This window comes from Rhinatrema bivittatum, chromosome 6 (genome assembly GCF_901001135.1).
Source record: "Rhinatrema bivittatum chromosome 6, aRhiBiv1.1, whole genome shotgun sequence".
NCBI lineage: Eukaryota > Metazoa > Chordata > Amphibia > Gymnophiona > Rhinatrematidae > Rhinatrema > Rhinatrema bivittatum.
Genome location: NC_042620.1, coordinates 162,532,372 through 162,551,816, shown reverse-complemented (window position 1 = coordinate 162,551,816; position 19,445 = coordinate 162,532,372). Strand labels below are relative to the sequence as shown.

Genomic DNA, 19,445 nt, shown 5'->3' with positions numbered 1-19,445 from the left:
ATTTTCAAAAGAATATACACACATAAATAGGCTTTTTGAAAATGACCTCTGGTTAGTACATTTAAAAATATGCAAGGAGGCAATTTTATTTGTATGTACAATAAAGAGGCATTCCTGGGGGTAGAATTTTTTGAAAGTGGGCACATAAAATGTTTGTGCGGACATTTACACCTGCTCACTGGCATGTGTAAATGTGCATGTCTACACTGTGCCAAAGCATGCAGGGTCCCTCTAACTTTCAAAGTATGAAGTGCACGTGGATATCAGCTCAGTACGGGCTTTATAAAATTTGGCCTCTTAGGTTTTTTCCAAAACAATCAAATGTCTTGCCTCCTGATTGGCCTAGGAAGTATTTTCAAAAACTGTGTCCTGGATCTCAAGGGGTGCTTATTTTTCTTCCTTCAGTTTGTACTATATAATATGTCCTCAGCTAGGCATCAAGAAGAAGTGCAAGATCCGTCTGTGGCTAGGCAGCCTGAACATAACCATAGTGGCAGAGCAGGCTTAGGACGAAAGCTTCTAAATCAACCTCATGGTTACCTTTTGCTCACTGACTGATCAAACTGCCTTTTTTCCCCCCCACCTCTTACAGGGTGGTTGAGTTTCTCATGCAGAAGGTCTTCCATTAGACGTCTGAGAATGAAGTTGCCTCCTGCCTCTGAGTCCACCAGGGCAGAAGTCTGAACCGTGATCGGTCCGTAGGTCAAAGAGACTGGGAGAGAGAGCGGAGGAGAACATAAGAACATGCCATACTGGGTCAGACCAAGGGTCCGTCAAGCCCAGCATCCTGTTTCCAACAGTGGCCAATCCAGGCCATAAGAACCTGGCAAGTACCCAAAAACTAAGTCTATTCCAGTATGGCCTAAGAACAGTCCTCCTGCAGGACTTAGGCCTGTCCGTTTTCCGGATGAATGGAGCATGTAGAGACATTATGGCCGGGCTGACCACAATACATGCAAAGGCCGCGCTTCTTCCGAAATCTTCTCTCTTTGGAGGTCAAGCGTCCATGATCAAGTTGCATAGGTTGATCTGTATCAGCAGCAGGGATTACTGGAACAATCCGAGGTGTAGAGACAGTACTAGCCTGTTTCAACCCAGGTAACACCTTAGGCCGGAGTTCCTTCAACTTTGTCCCGGAGCCGGTGATCAATCCGAGTGGCCAAGGCTATTAATTCGTCCAGCGAGCCAGGTGTTTCACGAGCAGCCAGTTCGTCCTTTAAACGGGTATCCAGGCCTCTGCAAAAGTGTTTTGAGACATTTGGGGTCCCAGCAAAGTTCTGTCACAAGAGTTTTGAACTCGATGGCAAATTCAGCCAATGATCTGCTGCCTTGCTTCAATTCCACCAAAGCAGAACCGGCTACAGTAGTTCGAGCAGGGTGATCAAAAACAGATTTAAATAAGTCCATAAATCCTTCTATGTCCTGCAAAATAGAGTCCTTGCGTTCTCACAAGATAGATGCCCAAGACAAGGCCCTACCATCCATGTATGAAAGGATGTAGGTAGTCTTGGAGAGAGCTGTAGGAAATAGAGACGGCTGTAAGGCACTGGTTCAAAAAGCCCCGGGTCTTCTGGATTTCTCCGGAAAAGCGGATTGGAGCTGCCAGTGGTACAGCAGTCTTCAAAGTTACCTCCGGTGACTGACCTTCATGGTTGGAGGCTGTGCCTTTAATCTTCTGTGTGTGTAGCTGATGAAATGCTGCAGTAAGTTTCTCCAAGGCGTCTTGCTGCTCCGTAATGTGCTGGGCCAGGCCCGGTATGGCCTGCAAGGCATTGAGTTGTGCTGGATCCATGGAGTTAGCAATCTGTTGTTATTTAGGAGAGTTGTGGGTGGATCCTTGGACCGGTGGCAGATGACCATGCCCCCCCCCCCCCCCCCCCCCGTGGAAAGATCCCGAGAGGGACCACCAGTCAGGCTCAGAGTTAGGAGACAGACACACACTAGTTCTTTTATTAGACAGTATACCGAACCACCAGAGGTGGCAGTAGTGAGCTGGAATGCCCGGCTGGGTTGTAGTCCCTCAGATACTGGAACAGCGATCCCGGGAGGCTGAGCTGTAGAGAAACTGAAATATAGTGAGTAGGCAGGGTATGCAGGGTCATGGATAGAACCTGATGGTAACACTCACACAATGTCTCATAGAAGCCCAGGAGCTGGAATGTATAGGCCCTCGAGGAGCAAGTAACTGGTTCCAGGGAAAGCTGTGAGAGAGCGATGGTAACTCACAGATGTAGTAGGCAGCGATGACTTCCAGGCAGAAGTGAATACTGAGCAAATCTGGGAATGAGGCCCTCGAGGAGCGACTGTCACCTGAAAAACAAAGGAGAGCGAGAGGCCCCCGAGGAGCGGGTACCCCTGTAAGTCCGAGGAGGCAGAGTAGCTTAGAACAAATCCTTGCTAACTCGATCTGTTAGAAAATTCTAAGACCTTATATATACGTCGCGGGTGATGTCATCTCAGGGGGACGCCCCTGAGGTTCGCGCCATCGCCGGTACTTCAGTCGGGACCGTGCCGCACCCCTAGGCCTCCAGGAAACATGGTGGGTTGCAGCATCTAGCCAGGCCAGGGACGCCGGAGGACTTCAGCAGAAGAATGCCGCGGCAGCCAAACTTCCCGCGGGTGAAGAGGGAGGCGCCAAAGAGGTAAGGTGGATGGAGAGAGGGCATCGGGAACAGATGGACACAACAGATCAATGCACTATAGTACTATCAGACCTGATTACATCTACAGTTTCACAGTAGGTAAGTGTTAATGTTCTGTCCCCAGCAGTGGGTACATGTTTGTATCTGTACATATTGTAGTTTAACTGTGTTTAGTGCAGTCCTCCCTTCTGAGGATTCTTAATGCTGAAACACTTTTTGTAACCCATGATAAGTCTGTGAGCCTTTGTGAGGAGCCTTTGCCCTTAAGAGAAGCTCCCTCCCCCCTCCACTTTCTCTCACTATCGGAAGAGCTTGAATGCCCCTCAATCTAACTTGAGTCTTCCTAGATGCCTTATAGGCTCAAGGGACTGCCCTTCATGCTCCGCCTGTGTCACATGGTTCTTAGGCTCACTGCCATTGAACCTTGTCCCCTGCTCCCAGATTGTGGAGGCATTTCCTTTAGCAGCTCTCGACGAGAGTTCAGTCTTGCCCATGCTTGCTTCTGAGCCAGAAGCGCTCTGTAAAACCCTGTGAAACGATCGGTATTTTTACCTTCTCTCTTACTGCTTTCGTCTGAAGACTAAATCAACCTCATATCCCTCATGCTTCCTACCTCTACCATAAACGAATTCCTGCAACACAAGAAACTTCCTTCTCCCTCCTGCTACCCTGTCTCCAGTTACCAAAGATCTTTGCCTTGGGGCTTGCATTTGAGATGCAACAATTGTAAGTAGAATTTACCTGTACAATAAATAATTTCAAACTTAAAGAATCTTTGTCTTGAGGACTGATTGGAGAGAAAGTTTAGCTGCCTGGATGGCAAACTCTGATGTCTGCCTGACCCAGAACAGTTAACAATGTGCCTGGTGAATATTTTTGCATCCAACAGCTCACTTTCTCCAGCCTTGGAAACAGAAAAGTTAAAACCACACAGGACAAGTACTGCAGTCCATATTCAGCTGCTGGCTGGCTAAGGAAGTTAGCCGAATAAACACCTGGTTAACTTAGCTGAGATATTCAGTGGTGTAGGTGTGGTGCCGAATATACCTGTATCTTTAAATTAGCTGGATAAGTTTATCCAGCTAAATTTAGGACTGCTTTTCAGCTGTTCTAAAGTTATGCACCTGAGTTGCCACATAAGTTGATTAAATATGTAGCTTATTATGAATCTGATTAAATATGTAGCTGCCTAGAACTGAGGACAGAGCAGGATATGTTTTTTGAATGAAATAAATGCTTAAAATTTGGCATTTATCTGGCTAACTTAACTGGATAACTGGCTCTGCCTCGGAATGCCACATCCCATCTCCAAACTAGTTGGTTAAATTTTAGCTGGCAACACGTTATATGGCTCTCTCCAGACCAGTCAGTAGAGTGGTATTTTCAAATCCTGCCCCTTGGTTAAGTTCAAGCTAAGCTAGGTAGATGGCACTGAATATCGGCACCTCTTTTACTTTGTGTTTGAATGTTATATGAAGATAGAGAGAGCAGGCCAGACGGGCATCTTTGCTATTGCAGGTGATTGGTGTTGGTGCAGGGCAGCAGTCTCGCATACACTACACCAGGCTTGCTGGCGATAAAGCAAACAACTGGTGGCTGAGGCATCACCCACGAGTGCTGTCCATGAAGTTTAAAGCTGGAGTGAAGAGGGCAGAAATCTCCAATGCCATTGATCAGTATGTCACGGGGACCATCTGGGAGGTATGTGCATGTTCATTTGTTTTACAGATGTTTATTCTTCGCCCACTCATGGAATCTTGATTAAAACTGGCACTTGACTTACTCATGGGATTCTTTTTTCTTTTATAAAGACCGGGTTTTCAAAACTCAATTTATTTTACACACTTATGAGAGTTAAAATTCATCCCATTTGAGTTTCAAACCTTTTTTTTTTTTAAGCTCCTTTTTATATGTGTTTTATGTTGGGTGTATGTCCACATCCATGTTCCTCCTCGGAGAATTTACATACAGTCCGTACTGGGAGAATGGACAGGAGAGTTGGACAATAGCATTTTATAGTATTCCAGGGTGCACATGTCATGGACCAGCTCTTCCCTGTGGCTTAGGAAAAGGCAGGCCAAGAATAGTGTGGAACTTGTAAAATCTAACAGTGTTTGTTTCCATATTATTGTAGCTTGACCCATCTGATAGTTTGATAGTAGAACAGTAAGTTAGTTGTAAGGTTATATATGCACTGTCGTACAGCGAGTAACTTCAGAAGAGAGCACAAATGGTTTGAAACACTGACATTGTCACAGTCCATACTGATTGTGTGATGGTCCAGCATAATGTTTGAGATTCTAAGAAAAGATAGTCATGATAGATTTTGATTCACATGGGTCCTAAACTAAATACAAGTTGTCTGAATTTTTAAGGGAAACAAAAAGTTGGTAAGCTTGAGTTTAGCTGAGGAGAGAAAGCAATTCATACCGAAGAGATGTCTTGGATGAACCTGGATGATGTGGGGTTTCACAGTCTGAAGCAGATTTGGCCAGTGATGCTCCTGGAAGTTTTTTAATTTCTGCATTTCAGCAGAATTTTGGCCTTGGCTGGCAAAGCGTTTTATTAAATAGGAACCTCATGAATCATATTCCTGAGAACAAAGTTTGCCTGTGGGGTTTCTGTAGCTGGCAGACTGCAGTTGGATTGCATCATACATTCAGTAATGTGCAATATCCCTCAGCATACCAGAGCCTAAATGAAGAAAGTTTGATGATACTTAAAATGCCACGAGCAGAGGTAAAAGCTAGAGGTAAGGGGACTGATACACTAGATTGGGCGCATTTTCTCAATTAGAAATAAGTTGCATTAGTTTTATCATTGGTGTTGCAAAGATCTAACTATTAGGGATGTGCGAAGCCCGAACCTATTTGTTCAGGCTTTGTTTTCGGCCTGCTGCAGAAAATTTCGTATTTCCCGCAGTTCGGGCCTTTAAAATTCGGGGAGACCCAAATTTCGTGTTAGTGCGCACTAACTAATCAAGAAAAATTCCTTCGGGTTTCGGCCTCCCCGAACCAGGACGAATGCACATCCCTACTAACTATAGAGCAGGAGCTCCTAGATTGAGTTTATTTGGCTGCTTGTTAATTAGGGTTGATTAAACCACTCAATTTTATTGGTCACTACTGTGTTTTGCGTGATCCCTTATTTTAACTGAATGTAATTTTGTCTGCTATAGAAAGGTTGAGTCACTTAAATGAAGTGGTGTATAATTTCTAATTAAACTCTTCCCTAGTTTTCAGTCTCACTTCCTTCACCAGGCTTGTGTGCCCAGATGTGATATGTTGTGTTGTGCTACTCAACACTCGAGACCTTGACTGGTAAAGGCAGGAAAGAGAAACTTTTTTTCTCTGTGCCAGAATCCTTCCCTAGCACTCTTTGGTTAGTGACTTAGCAAGTGTCCTGGAGTTGAAGAAAGAACCTCAGAGGTTATAGTGTATGCTTTAGATGCTGTTCAACCTCAGGCACTGTTTTATAAACTGGTAATGTCACCCAATATGCCCTCAAAAATACATATTGGATTTTGTAAACTTTTAATCAGCAATTGATTGTAAAAATGTCTTTACTTTGTGGCGTATAGAACAAGTGTATAGAATATGTATTCTTGGGCAATTAGGGTTCAGAGCAGAGATCATGTTGCATGAGGTCACTAGTTCACGTAATGTGTATATTTTTGTCTTGAATTGTTTGCTTGTGAATGGCTTCTCCGAGACTCTGGTTAGGAGGATTAGGGAAGTCTCTAGCTAGTGATCAACATGGGTCTTTGCCCACATGTTTATATGCATCTTATTAACTGCTACATTCCCTTGTACTTGCAAGAAGCATCATCTTACCTTATTGAGGATAGTGTGGCATCCTGCCTTAAAAGACATAGTACAGGCGGGAGGGGAAGGGGAGAGGAGATCATAACAATTGGCAACCTTAAGGAAGCCTCTTGCTCATTTTATTAAAGGAATGCTGATTAGATGTGGCATGTTGGCAATTTCATATGACATTCTTGATATTTTAAAACCTGTTGTTCTGAGCAGTGTTTTTTGAAGCAGTGAATAAATATAAGCAGATATCTCCACAAGGCCTAACCTTTATTTTATTTTTTTTGGCCTGTATTTTGCTGGAACTCTGTGTAAACTTGTGATAGCGTAAAGTGTATCTGGGCATGAGGGCACGAGATCTTTCAAAACTGAAGGGGATCCTGTCTCCTATTGGGGTGCCAATTTTATTCTTGAAGTGTGGCATAATCTAGTATATCCCTGTATTCTCCTTTTAGGATGAAGATCTGGCTCAGTGGCAGGCCCTGTTTGAGCAAGTCCCTGAGCCCCTGACGGAAGCAGAGAAAAAGGAATGGATCAGCAAACTCAGTAGAATATCCTCTGCTATGCACCAGTTTCTTTGAGGCCTATCAGTACGTCTTGTTAGTAATACTGATAATCCTCCAAGACATGTTTAATTCCATCTTTAAGAGCTGCATTTCTGTATATGATCTTCATATCACCACCTGGCTATTTCTCATATAAACAATGTTTGTAATTTTTATGAAATTCTGTAATAAGTTTACCACCTGTGGAATAAACACTTCCAAATCCCTGCTTAAAACTAGTGATCATATTCTCAAAGTTCCTGAGATGCAGACATTACCTACTACCTGAAGATATTGCTCTTATTATGGGAAAGATCTACAGGCCCAAGACTCGAACATTCATTCATGTGTCTGTGGAAAGTCACTCTGGTGCACAATTTCTTTGCACATCTAAGAATTTGGCTGTTAAAGGATATAATTTGTATAGCCCTATATATTTCTTACATTTGTTCATACAGAGGGATTAGAAGGTCAGACTAATTTATAGAACATAAGAACATGCCATACTGGGTCAGACCAAGGGTCCATCAAGCCCAGCATCCTGTTTCCAACAGTGGCCAATCCAGGCCATAAGAACCTGGCAAGTACCCAAAAACTAAGTCTATTCCATGTAACCATTGCTAATGGCAGTGGCTATTCTCTAAGTGAACTTAATAGCAGGTAATGGACTTCTCCTCCAAGAACTTATCCAATCCTTTTTTAAACACAGCTATACTAACTGCACTAACCACATCCTCTGGCAACAAATTCCAGAGTTTAATTGTGCGTTGAGTAAAAAAGAACTTTCTCCGATTAGTTTTAAATGTGCCCCATGCTAACTTCATGGAGTGCCCCCTAGTCTTTCTACTATCCGAAAGAATAAATAACCGATTCACATCTACCTGTTCTAGACCTCTCATGATTTTAAAACACCTCTATCATATCCCCCCTCAGTCGTCTCTTCTCCAAGCTGAAAAGTCCTAACCTCTTTAGTCTTTCCTCATAGGGGAGTTGTTCCATTCCCCTTATCATTTTGGTAGCCCTTCTCTGTACCTTCTCCATCGCAATTATATCTTTTTTGAGATGCGGCAACCAGAATTGTACACAATATTCAAGGTGCAGTCTCACCATGGAGCAATACAGAGGCATTATGACATTTTCCGTTTTATTCACCATTCCCTTTCTAATAATTCCTAACATTCTGTTTGCTTTTTTGACTGCAGCAGCACACTGTACCGACAATTTCAATGTGTTATCCACTATGACACCTAGATCTCTTTCTTGGGTTGTAGCACCTAATATGGAACCCAACATTGTGTAATTATAGCATGGGTTATTTTTCCCTATATGCATCACCTTGCACTTATCCACATTAAATTTCATCTGCCATTTGGATGCCCTATTTTCCAGTCTCACAAGGTCTTCCTGCAATTTATCACAATCTGCTTGTGATTTAACTACTCTGAACAATTTTGTGTCATCTGCAAATTTGATTATCTCACTCGTCGTATTTCTTTCCAGATCATTTATAAATATATTGAAAAGTAAAGGTCCCAATACAGATCCCTGAGGCACTCCACTGTCCACTCCCTTCCACTGAGAAAATTGCCCATTTAATCCTACTCTCTGTTTCCTGTCTTTTAGCCAGTTTGCAATCCATGAAAGGACATCGCCACCTATCCCATGACTTTTTACTTTTCCTAGAAGCCTCTCATGAGGAACTTTGTCAAACGCCTTCTGAAAATCCAAGTATACTATATCTACTGGTTCACCTTTATCCACATGTTTAACTCCTTCAAAAAAAGTGAAGCAGATTTGTGAGGCAAGACTTGCCCTGGGTAAAGCCATGCTGACTTTGTTCCATTAACCCATGTCTTTCTATATGTTCTGTGATTTTGATGTTTAGAACACTTTCCACTATTTTTCCTGGCACTGAAGTCAGGCTAACCGGTCTGTAGTTTCCCGGATCGCCCCTGGAGCCCTTTTTAAATATTGGGGTTACATTTGCTATTCTCCAGTCTTCAGGTACAATGGATGATTTTAATGATAAGTTACAAATTTTTACTAATAGGTCTGAAATTTCATTTTTTAGTTCCTTCAGAACTCTGGGGTGTATACCATCCGGGCCAGGTGATTTACTACTCTTCAGTTTGTCAATCAGGCCTACCACATCTTCTAGGTTCACTGTGATTTGATTCAGTCCATCCTGAATAGGGATGTGCTTCATTTAAAGATATCGGGTTGGGCTTCGCATCAGCCGCTCTGCGAAAAATTTAGTTTTGTTCGGCAATTTTCGGCGAAGTGTGTTAGTGCACACTAACGAGCCTTAAGGCGCATTAACAACCAGTTAGTGCGCACTATCTCAGCATTAGTGCACAGTACACAGACTGAGATAATGTGCATTAACATCTAGCTAGTGCACACTAAGGCTTGTTAGTGTGCGCTAACAGGTCAGTTAGTGCGCCCTAATAGAACTTATAGTGCACTAAGTAATGTGTTAGTGTGCTGTAGCTAATGTTAGTGCGCACTAAAAAAGTGCAACTTAAAGAGTAAAAAGTATCAATTCAGAGGAGTTTGTTAGCTAGAAAACAATGCACACTAATTGGTATTTCTGCGCACTAACAGATATGTAGTGCACAGTAACTCCATTAGTGCGCATTATCATGAAATACAAAATTTCAGCAAAACATTTGGCACATCTGATCCATTATGATTTAGACAATATTGTTGACATTTTCTAATTCGTAAAAAACGAATGCACATCCCTACTAATTTCTTTGATTTAGTTTAGAAAACTAGTGTGAGATATTACCAGTGTTTTACATTCTTCTGAAGTTTCCAGCAGGTTTCATTTAATGGACAAAACTCTCGCTGGGGCATGATTGGCTTCCTAACTAAAAAAGGTCTTGAAAAATTCCATCAGTTCTGAAAGCATCTGGAGAGAATGCTCAGCTCTTTACATTTTATACTGAGAGCTCTGTGGCATGTACTACGTGAGATATAAACTGAGCCAAACCAAAAAAACAATTCCTACCTAGAACTGGGAAAGACTGCATGTAATTCAGGACTTTTAAACAGTCCTGTGGAAGGTCAGCTCAGACTGAAAAGTTGAAAGTCTTTATTAAATCAGTCAGTTCCAGCAAAGGAACAGAACGTACTTGTTATATTCTTAAACAAGCGCTTAGTTTGTGACATGACCTTTAACATGACCCTTGCTGAAGGTAAACTGCAGCTCATAGATTAAAAAAAATCTGCACCATCTAAAACTGACTAGAAAGCAATTTGATTGGACACTAGGAATTAGTTATTACACAAAGTTGTGCAAATTTAATAAATACACATAGCACGTCAGTTTATGCACTGAAATGTGCAGAATCTGAATGAGCGTGCCATTGCTCACCACCATATCTGAGGAAAGACATGCTATGCTTTTACCTTTTTAGCCCTAACAACATTATCCCTAAAAGGGAAAGATGCATCAGAGCTCAGAGCCACTGCACTGTACAGATGTTGCTTCTTCCTTGATGTCTGCACAGCAGATCATGACGACGGTCTCCAGAAACTCTTGGAGCCAGAGAGGTAAACTAAACAAAACTAAGACTATGCCGCAAGGAAGTACCCTATATTGGACACCTGCTAACCTCCCCAGTGCTTATTCTCAGACTCTGAGAAAGTAAAGGCAGTACAGCAAATTCCTACAGTTGTAAATGCAAAGTCACTGCAATGGCTATTAGGATTTGTTAAAGAAGACAGTTTGCTAGATAGTTATCGGATGGATGTTAATCTCTTAGTTGCTTGGTTGCTGTTGGTGCAGGCAAGGTGCACTTGGCTACTCCAACATGACTCTTCTCTCAACCCTGTTGGGCAATTAGTAACCAAGCACGCCATGCTGAAATACTATAACTTACAAGATGAAGTCACCATACGGTGCGATGCCAGTGATGCTGGGCTTGGAACAGCCCCTACCACAGAAAACACAGTCAGCACTTTTGCATCCAGATCCTTATCAATATCTGCAGAAATAGATGTGCAGATTGAAAGCATCTAGCAATTTTGTTTGTGTAAAAGAAATTTGATGGTATATCAGATGACAAAAATGCATCCATGTAGAAACCAACCACAAACCTGTTGAGGTCACTGTTAGTTTTTTAAATGCTGCTGTCCGCTCCAAAATATCTACAATGGATGCTTTTGAAGCTATAGTGCTATCAATTATATGTTGCCTACAGAAAGGAAACAGAAATGTATATTGCAGATTTCTTATCCAGAGCACCCGTGTTGCAGCAGCACAATGATGGAACAGAATATGAAGTTTTTCAACCTGCTGGAACAAAATTAAAACAAAAAAAGGACATTGAAAGTATCAATGAAACTAGTTATGTTCCCAAGAACAAACACTATTGGATAAAGAGCTACAAACCTTGGCAATTGTTGTTTTACAAGGTGCCCCTGGGGTCACATGGCAATACAGAAACTGCTGTGACACATTCAAGGGCATCCGAATCATCATACCTGAAGCCATGAGGAGAGATCTCGCAGCCACTCGAGATAGAAGCTTGCTTAAGAAAAGCAAGGGATATAGCATGTTGGCCAAATATTAAAAACAGTAAAGACCTCCATCAGGATCTGAGGTATGTGTAGAGCTTTAAAACAAGGCAGCAGAAAGAAACTTTGAAGATGCGCAGTATTCCCAACAGTTACTGGATCAAGATAGGAATTTATTGCAGTAGATTACTCAGACTTTTGGGAGACAATCCATCAGTCATAGTAATGGAGAAAACAGTGCAGCACTTCAGTAGACATGGCATGCCAGACTGTATAGTCTGTTAATTGATCATAGTTCAAAAGCAAAGAACTGACACTGTTTGCCAAAAGAAGGGAGTTTTGCCATATCTCAGCATCTCCAGATAAGTTAGTAATAGCAAAGCTGAATCAGCTGTCAACATTGCAAAAACTGTCTGAAAAGAGCAAAGAAAATGTGTGGTAAAGCCATCTTTAAAATGGAGAAATATTCCTACTAAGGGCATATCATGCAGGCCAGGCACACATGTGTCTTAGTGCCAATAAATCACTCAACTATATAAAACCAGAAGTGATGGAAAGAGACTGGATATAGATCAAAAGTGTAAAAAAAGAAAAAGGGCAGGGAATTTCTGGAACTACAACCTGGGGATCTCCATGAAACAGGGAACATGTATAGAGAGGATCAGTCCTTGGTCACACACTGTCACAGTTGATGAACAAACATACGGGCCGATAACAGTACAGTGTGCTCCGGAGTGCACTGTTAACCCGCGTTTGGACATGTGTTTTCGACGCGCTAGCTTTACCCCTTATTCAGTAAGGGGTAATAGTGCATCGAAAATGCACGGCCAATCCCCTCCCCCCCCCCCCCCCCCCCGAAACTAATAGCGCCCGCAACATGCAAATGCATGTTGTTGGGCCTGTTAGTTATTCCCGCGCGATTCAGTAAGTAAAATGTGCAGCCAAGCCGCACATTTTACTTTCAGAAATTAGCGCCTACCCAAAGGTAGGCGTTAATTTCTGCCGGCACCGGGAATGTGCACAGAAAAGCAGTAAAAACTTCTTTTCTGTACACCCTCTGACTTAATATCATGGCGATATTAAGTCGGAGATCCCAAAAGTAATAAAAAATAAAAAATTTAAAATCAGCTCACGGTTTGAAAACCGGACGCTCAATTTTGCCGGCGTCCAGTTTCTGAACCCATGGCTGTCAGCGGGTTTGAGAACAGATGCCGGCAAAATTGAGCGTCGTCTGTCAAACTCGCTGACAGCCGCCGCTCCTGTCAAAAAAGAGGCGCTAGGGGCGTGCTAGTGTCCCTAGCACCTCTTTTTACTGCGGGCCCTCACTTGAATACTAAATCACGTGCACTGGGCAATGAAAAATGCATCATCCCCCATAGAACTGTCTGAATCAAATACAGATCATATGGAATTTGGGGAGCATGTGGGGAAGATACAAATATGAATACCCCAAATGCAACAAACACCCCATCTACTAAGCAAGCAAAATGCACAGGCAACAACATTAAACCATCTGCGAGATTCAAAGACTATGTACAGAAGTAACAATAAAGTAATCACCCATCACCTATGCAGTTCTTCCCAAAGTTAAAATTCGTGTTAAAATGGGTTAATTTTTCCCCTTCTATACAGTTTTATTGAGATTTACAGACTAAGGATGCTTTCCCAAACAAATATAAGAGGGGGAGGGGAGATATTATGCTAAACAGCCTCCCCTCCACTAGGCAGACTTGCAGCAACGACCTGCAGAAAACTGAGCAATTTAACATCCCCTGTGTCAGCTCTCCAGCTACTGAGATCTGCTTGAAGTAACTCAAAAGGGAGGACAATTGCAGGACAAATTTGTATATATAATTAGCAGAAATGAATTTAAATAAGCAAATGTTTACTTAGATGTTACATTACAAATTACTATTAATAGAAATACAACTCACCATATTGTAAGAGTCTGACCAAGTACCATGGATGCGTGCTTGGTCTCCTATCCAGATACCAGTACACACACTTGTTCTCTCTCTGACTGACATACAGTGACACACACTCTTACTTTCTCCAACTTACACTCTCTCTAGTACACATGCATACACGTTTTTGCTGTTGTGCTGTTGCTCATGTACTCTATCAGCGGTTTTCCACCTTTACCTCCTGCAGGGGTAGAGGTGGAAGCAGCAGTAAAGTTCTTGAGCTGGCTGCTAGCCCTTTTCCAGCCTGCAGCAGCTACCTACCCCATGTCACACACACACACACGCTTTATCCATGATGGGCTCACTGCTCCTCTCCTCTGAACTCAAGCTGCCTGCATGTCAGAGACACTTGTTAGTCACTGGCACAAGAGTTTCCCTCCTTTCCTGTGACTAAGCTTGCTTTCACCATCTGCCAGTGCTTTCCCATTGCCTGCCAGTGTCCCACAAAGCCCTGCTGACTCCTGGCCTTTCCCACACAGTGCCACAGTCTGCTGGGCTGATAGTTGTTTCTTAGGAGGGGGCAGAGGCCAGAGGAAGGAGGACTGTTTTGGCAGAAGGCCAGACACATAGCCACCCTGCTGCCAACAGACCAGCATTGTCAGAGGGCAAGCTACAGAAAGCAGCAAATGCTAGGAAATAGCTACAATAGCAGGCCTGTAAGTAAGTGGTCTGTCTCTTTCTAAATAAAGTCTAAAGTTATAAATCCTATCTTTCTGGATTTTGCCACACAGAGATGCATTACCACTTTTAGGGCCAGTGCAAGGGAATTAGGCACCCTAGGTGAACCTTTAGTCTTGCACCCCCTCCCCCACAGCTAACACTTGAAAGCCAATAGTGTGTATTAGTGATAATAAGTATTACATATTTATTTTATTTGAAAAAGAACATGATTTTAATATAGTAGATGGCAGGAAAAGACTAACTCATCTATTCAGTCTGCCCAGTTATTCCAGTTCACATTACTAAGGATATATTCCAGTTGCCAACCATAGGAGCAGAGGCTTTGCTAGGAACTTAAAAGGGTCAGGACTTGGACCCATTGAGCCATCAACTGATATTTTGTTAAACTCAACAATCATAAGCCTCCCCCCCCCTCCCCCACCATCACCACCACACTGCCAGCAGCCTACTCCTGACTGAGTCCTAGTAGCATAGGCTACAGACCTGCTGCTGAATCCATTCTAGCCCATCTCGACCTGTCCACAGGCAAAAGGTAGCAATATGGTTGGAGGAGATGACTGGAGGATTTGGGAGCAGAGTAGTTCTTGTCTGCTGTGCTCTGCTCTGTGTACTCCAGCCTCATCCCCTCTCCTCCTGTTCCTTACAACTGCCTAGAAGGGGAAGGACTGATTTGTGTCTGCTTCAATCATAAGTCTTTCATTCCTGTTATGTGCATAAAAGGAGCGGAGGCGCTGGATTAGGGAGCAGAGTTAGGTCTTCTCTGCTCCAGTGTCATCCCTTCCTTCCTGATCCCTGCACCATAGGCTAAACCCTGAGAGCAAAGCTGTCAGAAGTGAAGACATAAAAGTATCAGTCCACTTTAAAAAAAAAAAACAAAACAAAAACCAAACAAAAAACACAAACAAAAACCCTCTAAAACACCAAACATTTTTAAAAAGCCGTGGTTAAATGCAAGAGTGGGTTTGGCTCTTTTTGTTTTCTCATCTTTAATATGCACAACTAGATTAAAAACACTGATGTTCCTTTAGTTTGTCACTACTGCTGATTTTTGCTCCCTCCTCCCCCCCCAACAGAAGCTGGCACTCTAGGCAGCTGCTTAGTTATACCTAAGCTGTCCTTTGCCACTTTTATGCACAAAGGTATCTCTCTATTCCAAATATCCCTTTTTATTAAGTAAACATGCTATCCAGAGTACAAGTATTTGAAGTCTTAGTTTATATAATAGCTTTATACAGAGTAACAATATGTAAGCTACTTCAGTAGATTCGGTTTATTTGCTTGAGATCTCATGTGGTGCTGAGCACATGGGCTTTACTGTGTTTGCAGAGGTGACAGGGATGTGGAAGTGAGGTCCCTGGTGGGACATATGAATTGCCAAAAGATAATTTACTGTTGTAGATCTGATAAATGGTAGACTTGGGAAAGCTAGCGCTTATCCCTGGGAGCTTGATCTAAGAAATAGATAAACTATTGGTTACCTTTCAGGTACTTTGTGACCTGGACTGGCCACTGTTGGAGACAGAATGTCGGGGTTGATGGACCCTGTTCTCAGCTAGCATGGCATTTCTTATGTTCTTAAATACTGTAAATTCTTAGTTGAGATGGGGGGAAAGCTTATTTTGAGCAATTCCTATACTGTCACTCATACTCTAATTCCTTATTGAATATCAAATGTACACAAATGCAGATATATAGGGGCGGATTTTAAAACGAGCGCAAATAGCCTACTTTTGTTTGCGCTCCAGGCGCAAACAAAAGTACGCTGGATTTTAGTAGATACGTGCGGAGCCGCGCGTATCTGCTAAAAACCTGGATCGGCGCGCGCAAGGCTATGGATTTTGTATAGCCGGCGCGTGCCGAGCCGCGCAGCCTACCCCCGTTCCCTCCGAGACCGCTCCGAAATCGGAGCGGCCTCGGAGGGAACTTTCCTTTGCCTTCCCCTCCCTTCCCCTACCTAACCCACCCGGCCCTGTCTAAACCCCCCCCTTACCTTTGTCGGGGGATTTACGCCTCCCAGAGGGAGGCGTAAATCCCCGCGCGCCAGCGGGCCTCCTGCGCGCCGGGCCGCGACCTGGGGGCGGGTACGGAGGGCGCGGCCATGCCCCCGGACCGCCCCGGGCCGTAGCCACGCCCCCGTACCCGCCCCCAAAACGCTGCCGACACGCCCCCGACACGCCCCCCTCGGAGAACCCCGGGACTTACGCGAGTCCCGGGGCTCTGCGCGCGCCGGGAGGCCTATGTAAAATAGGCTTCCCGGCGCGCAGGGCCCTGCTCGCGTAAATCCGCCCGGTTTTGGGCGGATTTACGCGAGCAGGGCTCTGAAAATCCGCCCCATAGTGTATGGCTCATGTAAGCAGGTGTTTGTGTTTGTAAATGCTGCAAGAATGAATGCTATTCCTGTCTCCTGCGCTGTGCTTGACTGCATGTTCTCTTTTGTTCAGAGTGGAGTGCAGATCATTGCGGCCCCATCTGGCTCAGCTGCAGATAAGGTGGTGATCGCAGCCTGTGACAGCCTGGGAATAACACTAGTGCATACCCACCTTCGTCTCTTCCACCACTGAGGATGCTGGTGGTGTTCTACTAGGCCAGCTTTGAAAGGCCCACAGTGCTGGGCATTTGTACTGTAAACATTGTATCACACTCTGAAAGTCAGGTTTATGCAGCACAGTTTGTGAACCTTCAAGAAAAGTGGTTTTTACTTTGTGAAAATAAAGATGATTTTTTGCAACAGTTTATATAATAGCCTTTTTTTCTTTCTGACCAATAGTACCTGGGATTAAAAGGGCATTGCTAGTTAACACTACTAAATTTAGTTGCCATCTAAACCAATCTTTAGTCTCCCACGTTTCATTCTGACTTTTATATATTTTGTTCCTGTAATGTGTGCTCCCAGTTCTGTGCTGTTCCTCATTGAAATGATTATACCCATCATGAGTCTAAATTGGAGCTCTGTTGAATTGGTTTTCATTCATCCCCCCTATGGAAAACTGATCAGGGAACTCGGGGAATTTGTAAAACCTGGATATAGTTTAAAAATGTGTGTCTTATTGCAAAAAAATTAAACACATGTATTTGAATAGGATCACAACTAAACAAGTAATAGAGACAAGGAGATAAAGAAATGGGTAGTATTAGCTAGTGCTGCTGCTTTGAGTTGATGGAAAAAAAATATAAGTTGTTGTTGTGAGGATGGGGACCCAACTTATGACTGTCCTGCCATCCATGATTCCTGTGGAGCTGTAGAACTCATGCTGAAATATAGAGGTTTTGAGTAATGCAGGTATGAAATCTATCTTGGCAAGTTTGATAGTCATGTTGGTCAAGCTGCTCTCTTTTACAGGTGCGTACTTGGTTTACAGAAGACTAGGACAAAAGATGAAACTGCATCAGATTTCTGTGTCCAAAATTAGCAAACATTAAAACAAGATATTGAATTTTATTTTTCTTTGAATCGTAAGTTACCAACCTTTAGAGTAACACTATATGGTAAAGAACTTGCCACTCTTGTAGAAGTGATGTTTGGGTGCTGCCATAGACATATGGATCATATCTCTTGCCTTAGCTGAAATATTTTTTTTCCTGAAAAACTTGTGCATTTTATTGTTAAAATATTTTAAATGTAGTTATACTAATTACGTATGCTTTTACAGCTGCCACTTATAAAATGCCTGATTAAAGATCAAGAATCATCCTTCCCTTTCCCAAATCCCTAATTTCTGTTGTACCCTTGCTCACATGATTCCTAGAGAGAGGAATATCGAGTAAGAAAAGGGAAGTGATTATCCCCTTGTACAGGTCCTTGGTAAGGCCTCACCTGGAGTAATGTGTTCAGTTCTGGAGACCGTATCTCTAAAGAGACAGAGACAAGATGGAAGCAGTCCAGAGAAGGGCGACTAAAAAGGTAGAAGGTCTTCATCGAATGACTTATGAGGAGAGATTGAAGAATCTAAATATGTACACCCTGGAGGAAAGGAGGAGCAGAGGTGATATGATACAGACTTTCAGATACTTGAAAGGTTTTAACGATCCAAAGACAATGACAAACCTTTTCCGTCGGGGGAAAAAAATCAGCAGAACCAGGGGTCACGATTTGAAGCTCCAGGGAGGAAGACTCAGAACTAATGTCAGGAAGTATTTCTTCACGGAGAGGGTGGTGGATGCCCGGAATACCCTTCCGGAGGAAGTGGTGAAGACTAGAACTGTGAAGGACATCAAAGGGGCGTGGGATAAACACTGTGGATCCATAAAGTCTAGAAGACGTGAATGAAGTGTGGGTGGCTCGCGGGAATGATGGCTACTACCTGGAGATAATACCCTTATTCAATAAACATACACACGGTTAATGCGACTCCAACATTGCTCTAAGCTTCAACGGCAAGAGGAAATGTGGAAAAAGATTTGCATTCACAAAAAGCGGGGAGTAGCTTGCTTGTTACGGTGGTTACTACTCCAAACCAAATAAGCCTGATACTTTACTTTCAATGCACAACTAGCATAGCTGTCTGCTTCAATGGCAGGGGGAATGAAGAAAAGTGGATCTATATACAGACAACCAACAAGGATTGAATCACATAGTCTGGGTAAACAAATAAGCATGGGTGTAGCTTGCTTACTGCGACGGTTACTACCCTTAACTAATTAAGCTAGATATTTCACTTAGATGCAGCTCCAACACTGCTCTTTGCATTAATGGTGGGGGTGGAAGGGAAATAGAACCAAAGGGTTACTAAGAGCCAAGAGTAACAGATAAGTATGAGAGAAAAAAAAAAGTGTGAAGCTTGCTGGGCAGACTGGATGGGCCGTTTGGTCTTCTTCTGCCGTCATTTCTATGTTTCTATCTAGCAGTTGGAACAATTGTAAGAACTAGGAGCTCTCCTATGTGCCCAGTGCACTGTTGCCAGTGCCTTATTACTGCAATATTTAAGGTAGATTCTGATACATTGCAGGAAGACCTTGCGAGACTGGAAGACTGGGCATCCAAATGGCAGATGAAATTTAGCAAGGTGTTTCATATAGGGAAAAATAACCCTTGTTGTAGTTACACAATGTTAGGTTCCATATTAGGAGCTATCACCCAGGAAAAAGATCTAGCCATCATAGTGGATAATACTTTGAAATCGCCGGCTCAGTGTGCTGCAGCCATCAAAAAAGCAAACATATTGTTAGGTATTATTAGGAAGGGGAATGATTAATAAAATGGAAAATGTCGTCATGCCTCTGTATCGCTCCATGGTGAGATCGCACCTTGAATTCTGTGTACAATTCTGGTTGCCGCAT

The 19,445-nt window shown here is 43.1% G+C and overlaps 1 protein-coding gene across 1 annotated transcript in view; it reads left to right on the top strand.

Annotated features, from left to right (window-relative positions):
* The window catches only part of ATIC (5-aminoimidazole-4-carboxamide ribonucleotide formyltransferase/IMP cyclohydrolase), a 40,751-nt gene extending 24,011 nt beyond the window's left edge, over positions 1-16,740 (top strand). The window contains exons 7-9 of the mRNA XM_029606121.1: positions 4,161-4,343; positions 6,910-7,044; positions 16,610-16,740. Of these exons, the coding sequence (XP_029461981.1) occupies positions 4,161-4,343; positions 6,910-7,035 (309 nt within the window). The 3' untranslated portion in view covers positions 7,036-7,044; positions 16,610-16,740. The remainder of the gene's footprint in view (positions 1-4,160; positions 4,344-6,909; positions 7,045-16,609) is intronic.
* Positions 16,741-19,445: the final 2,705 nt, after the last annotated feature.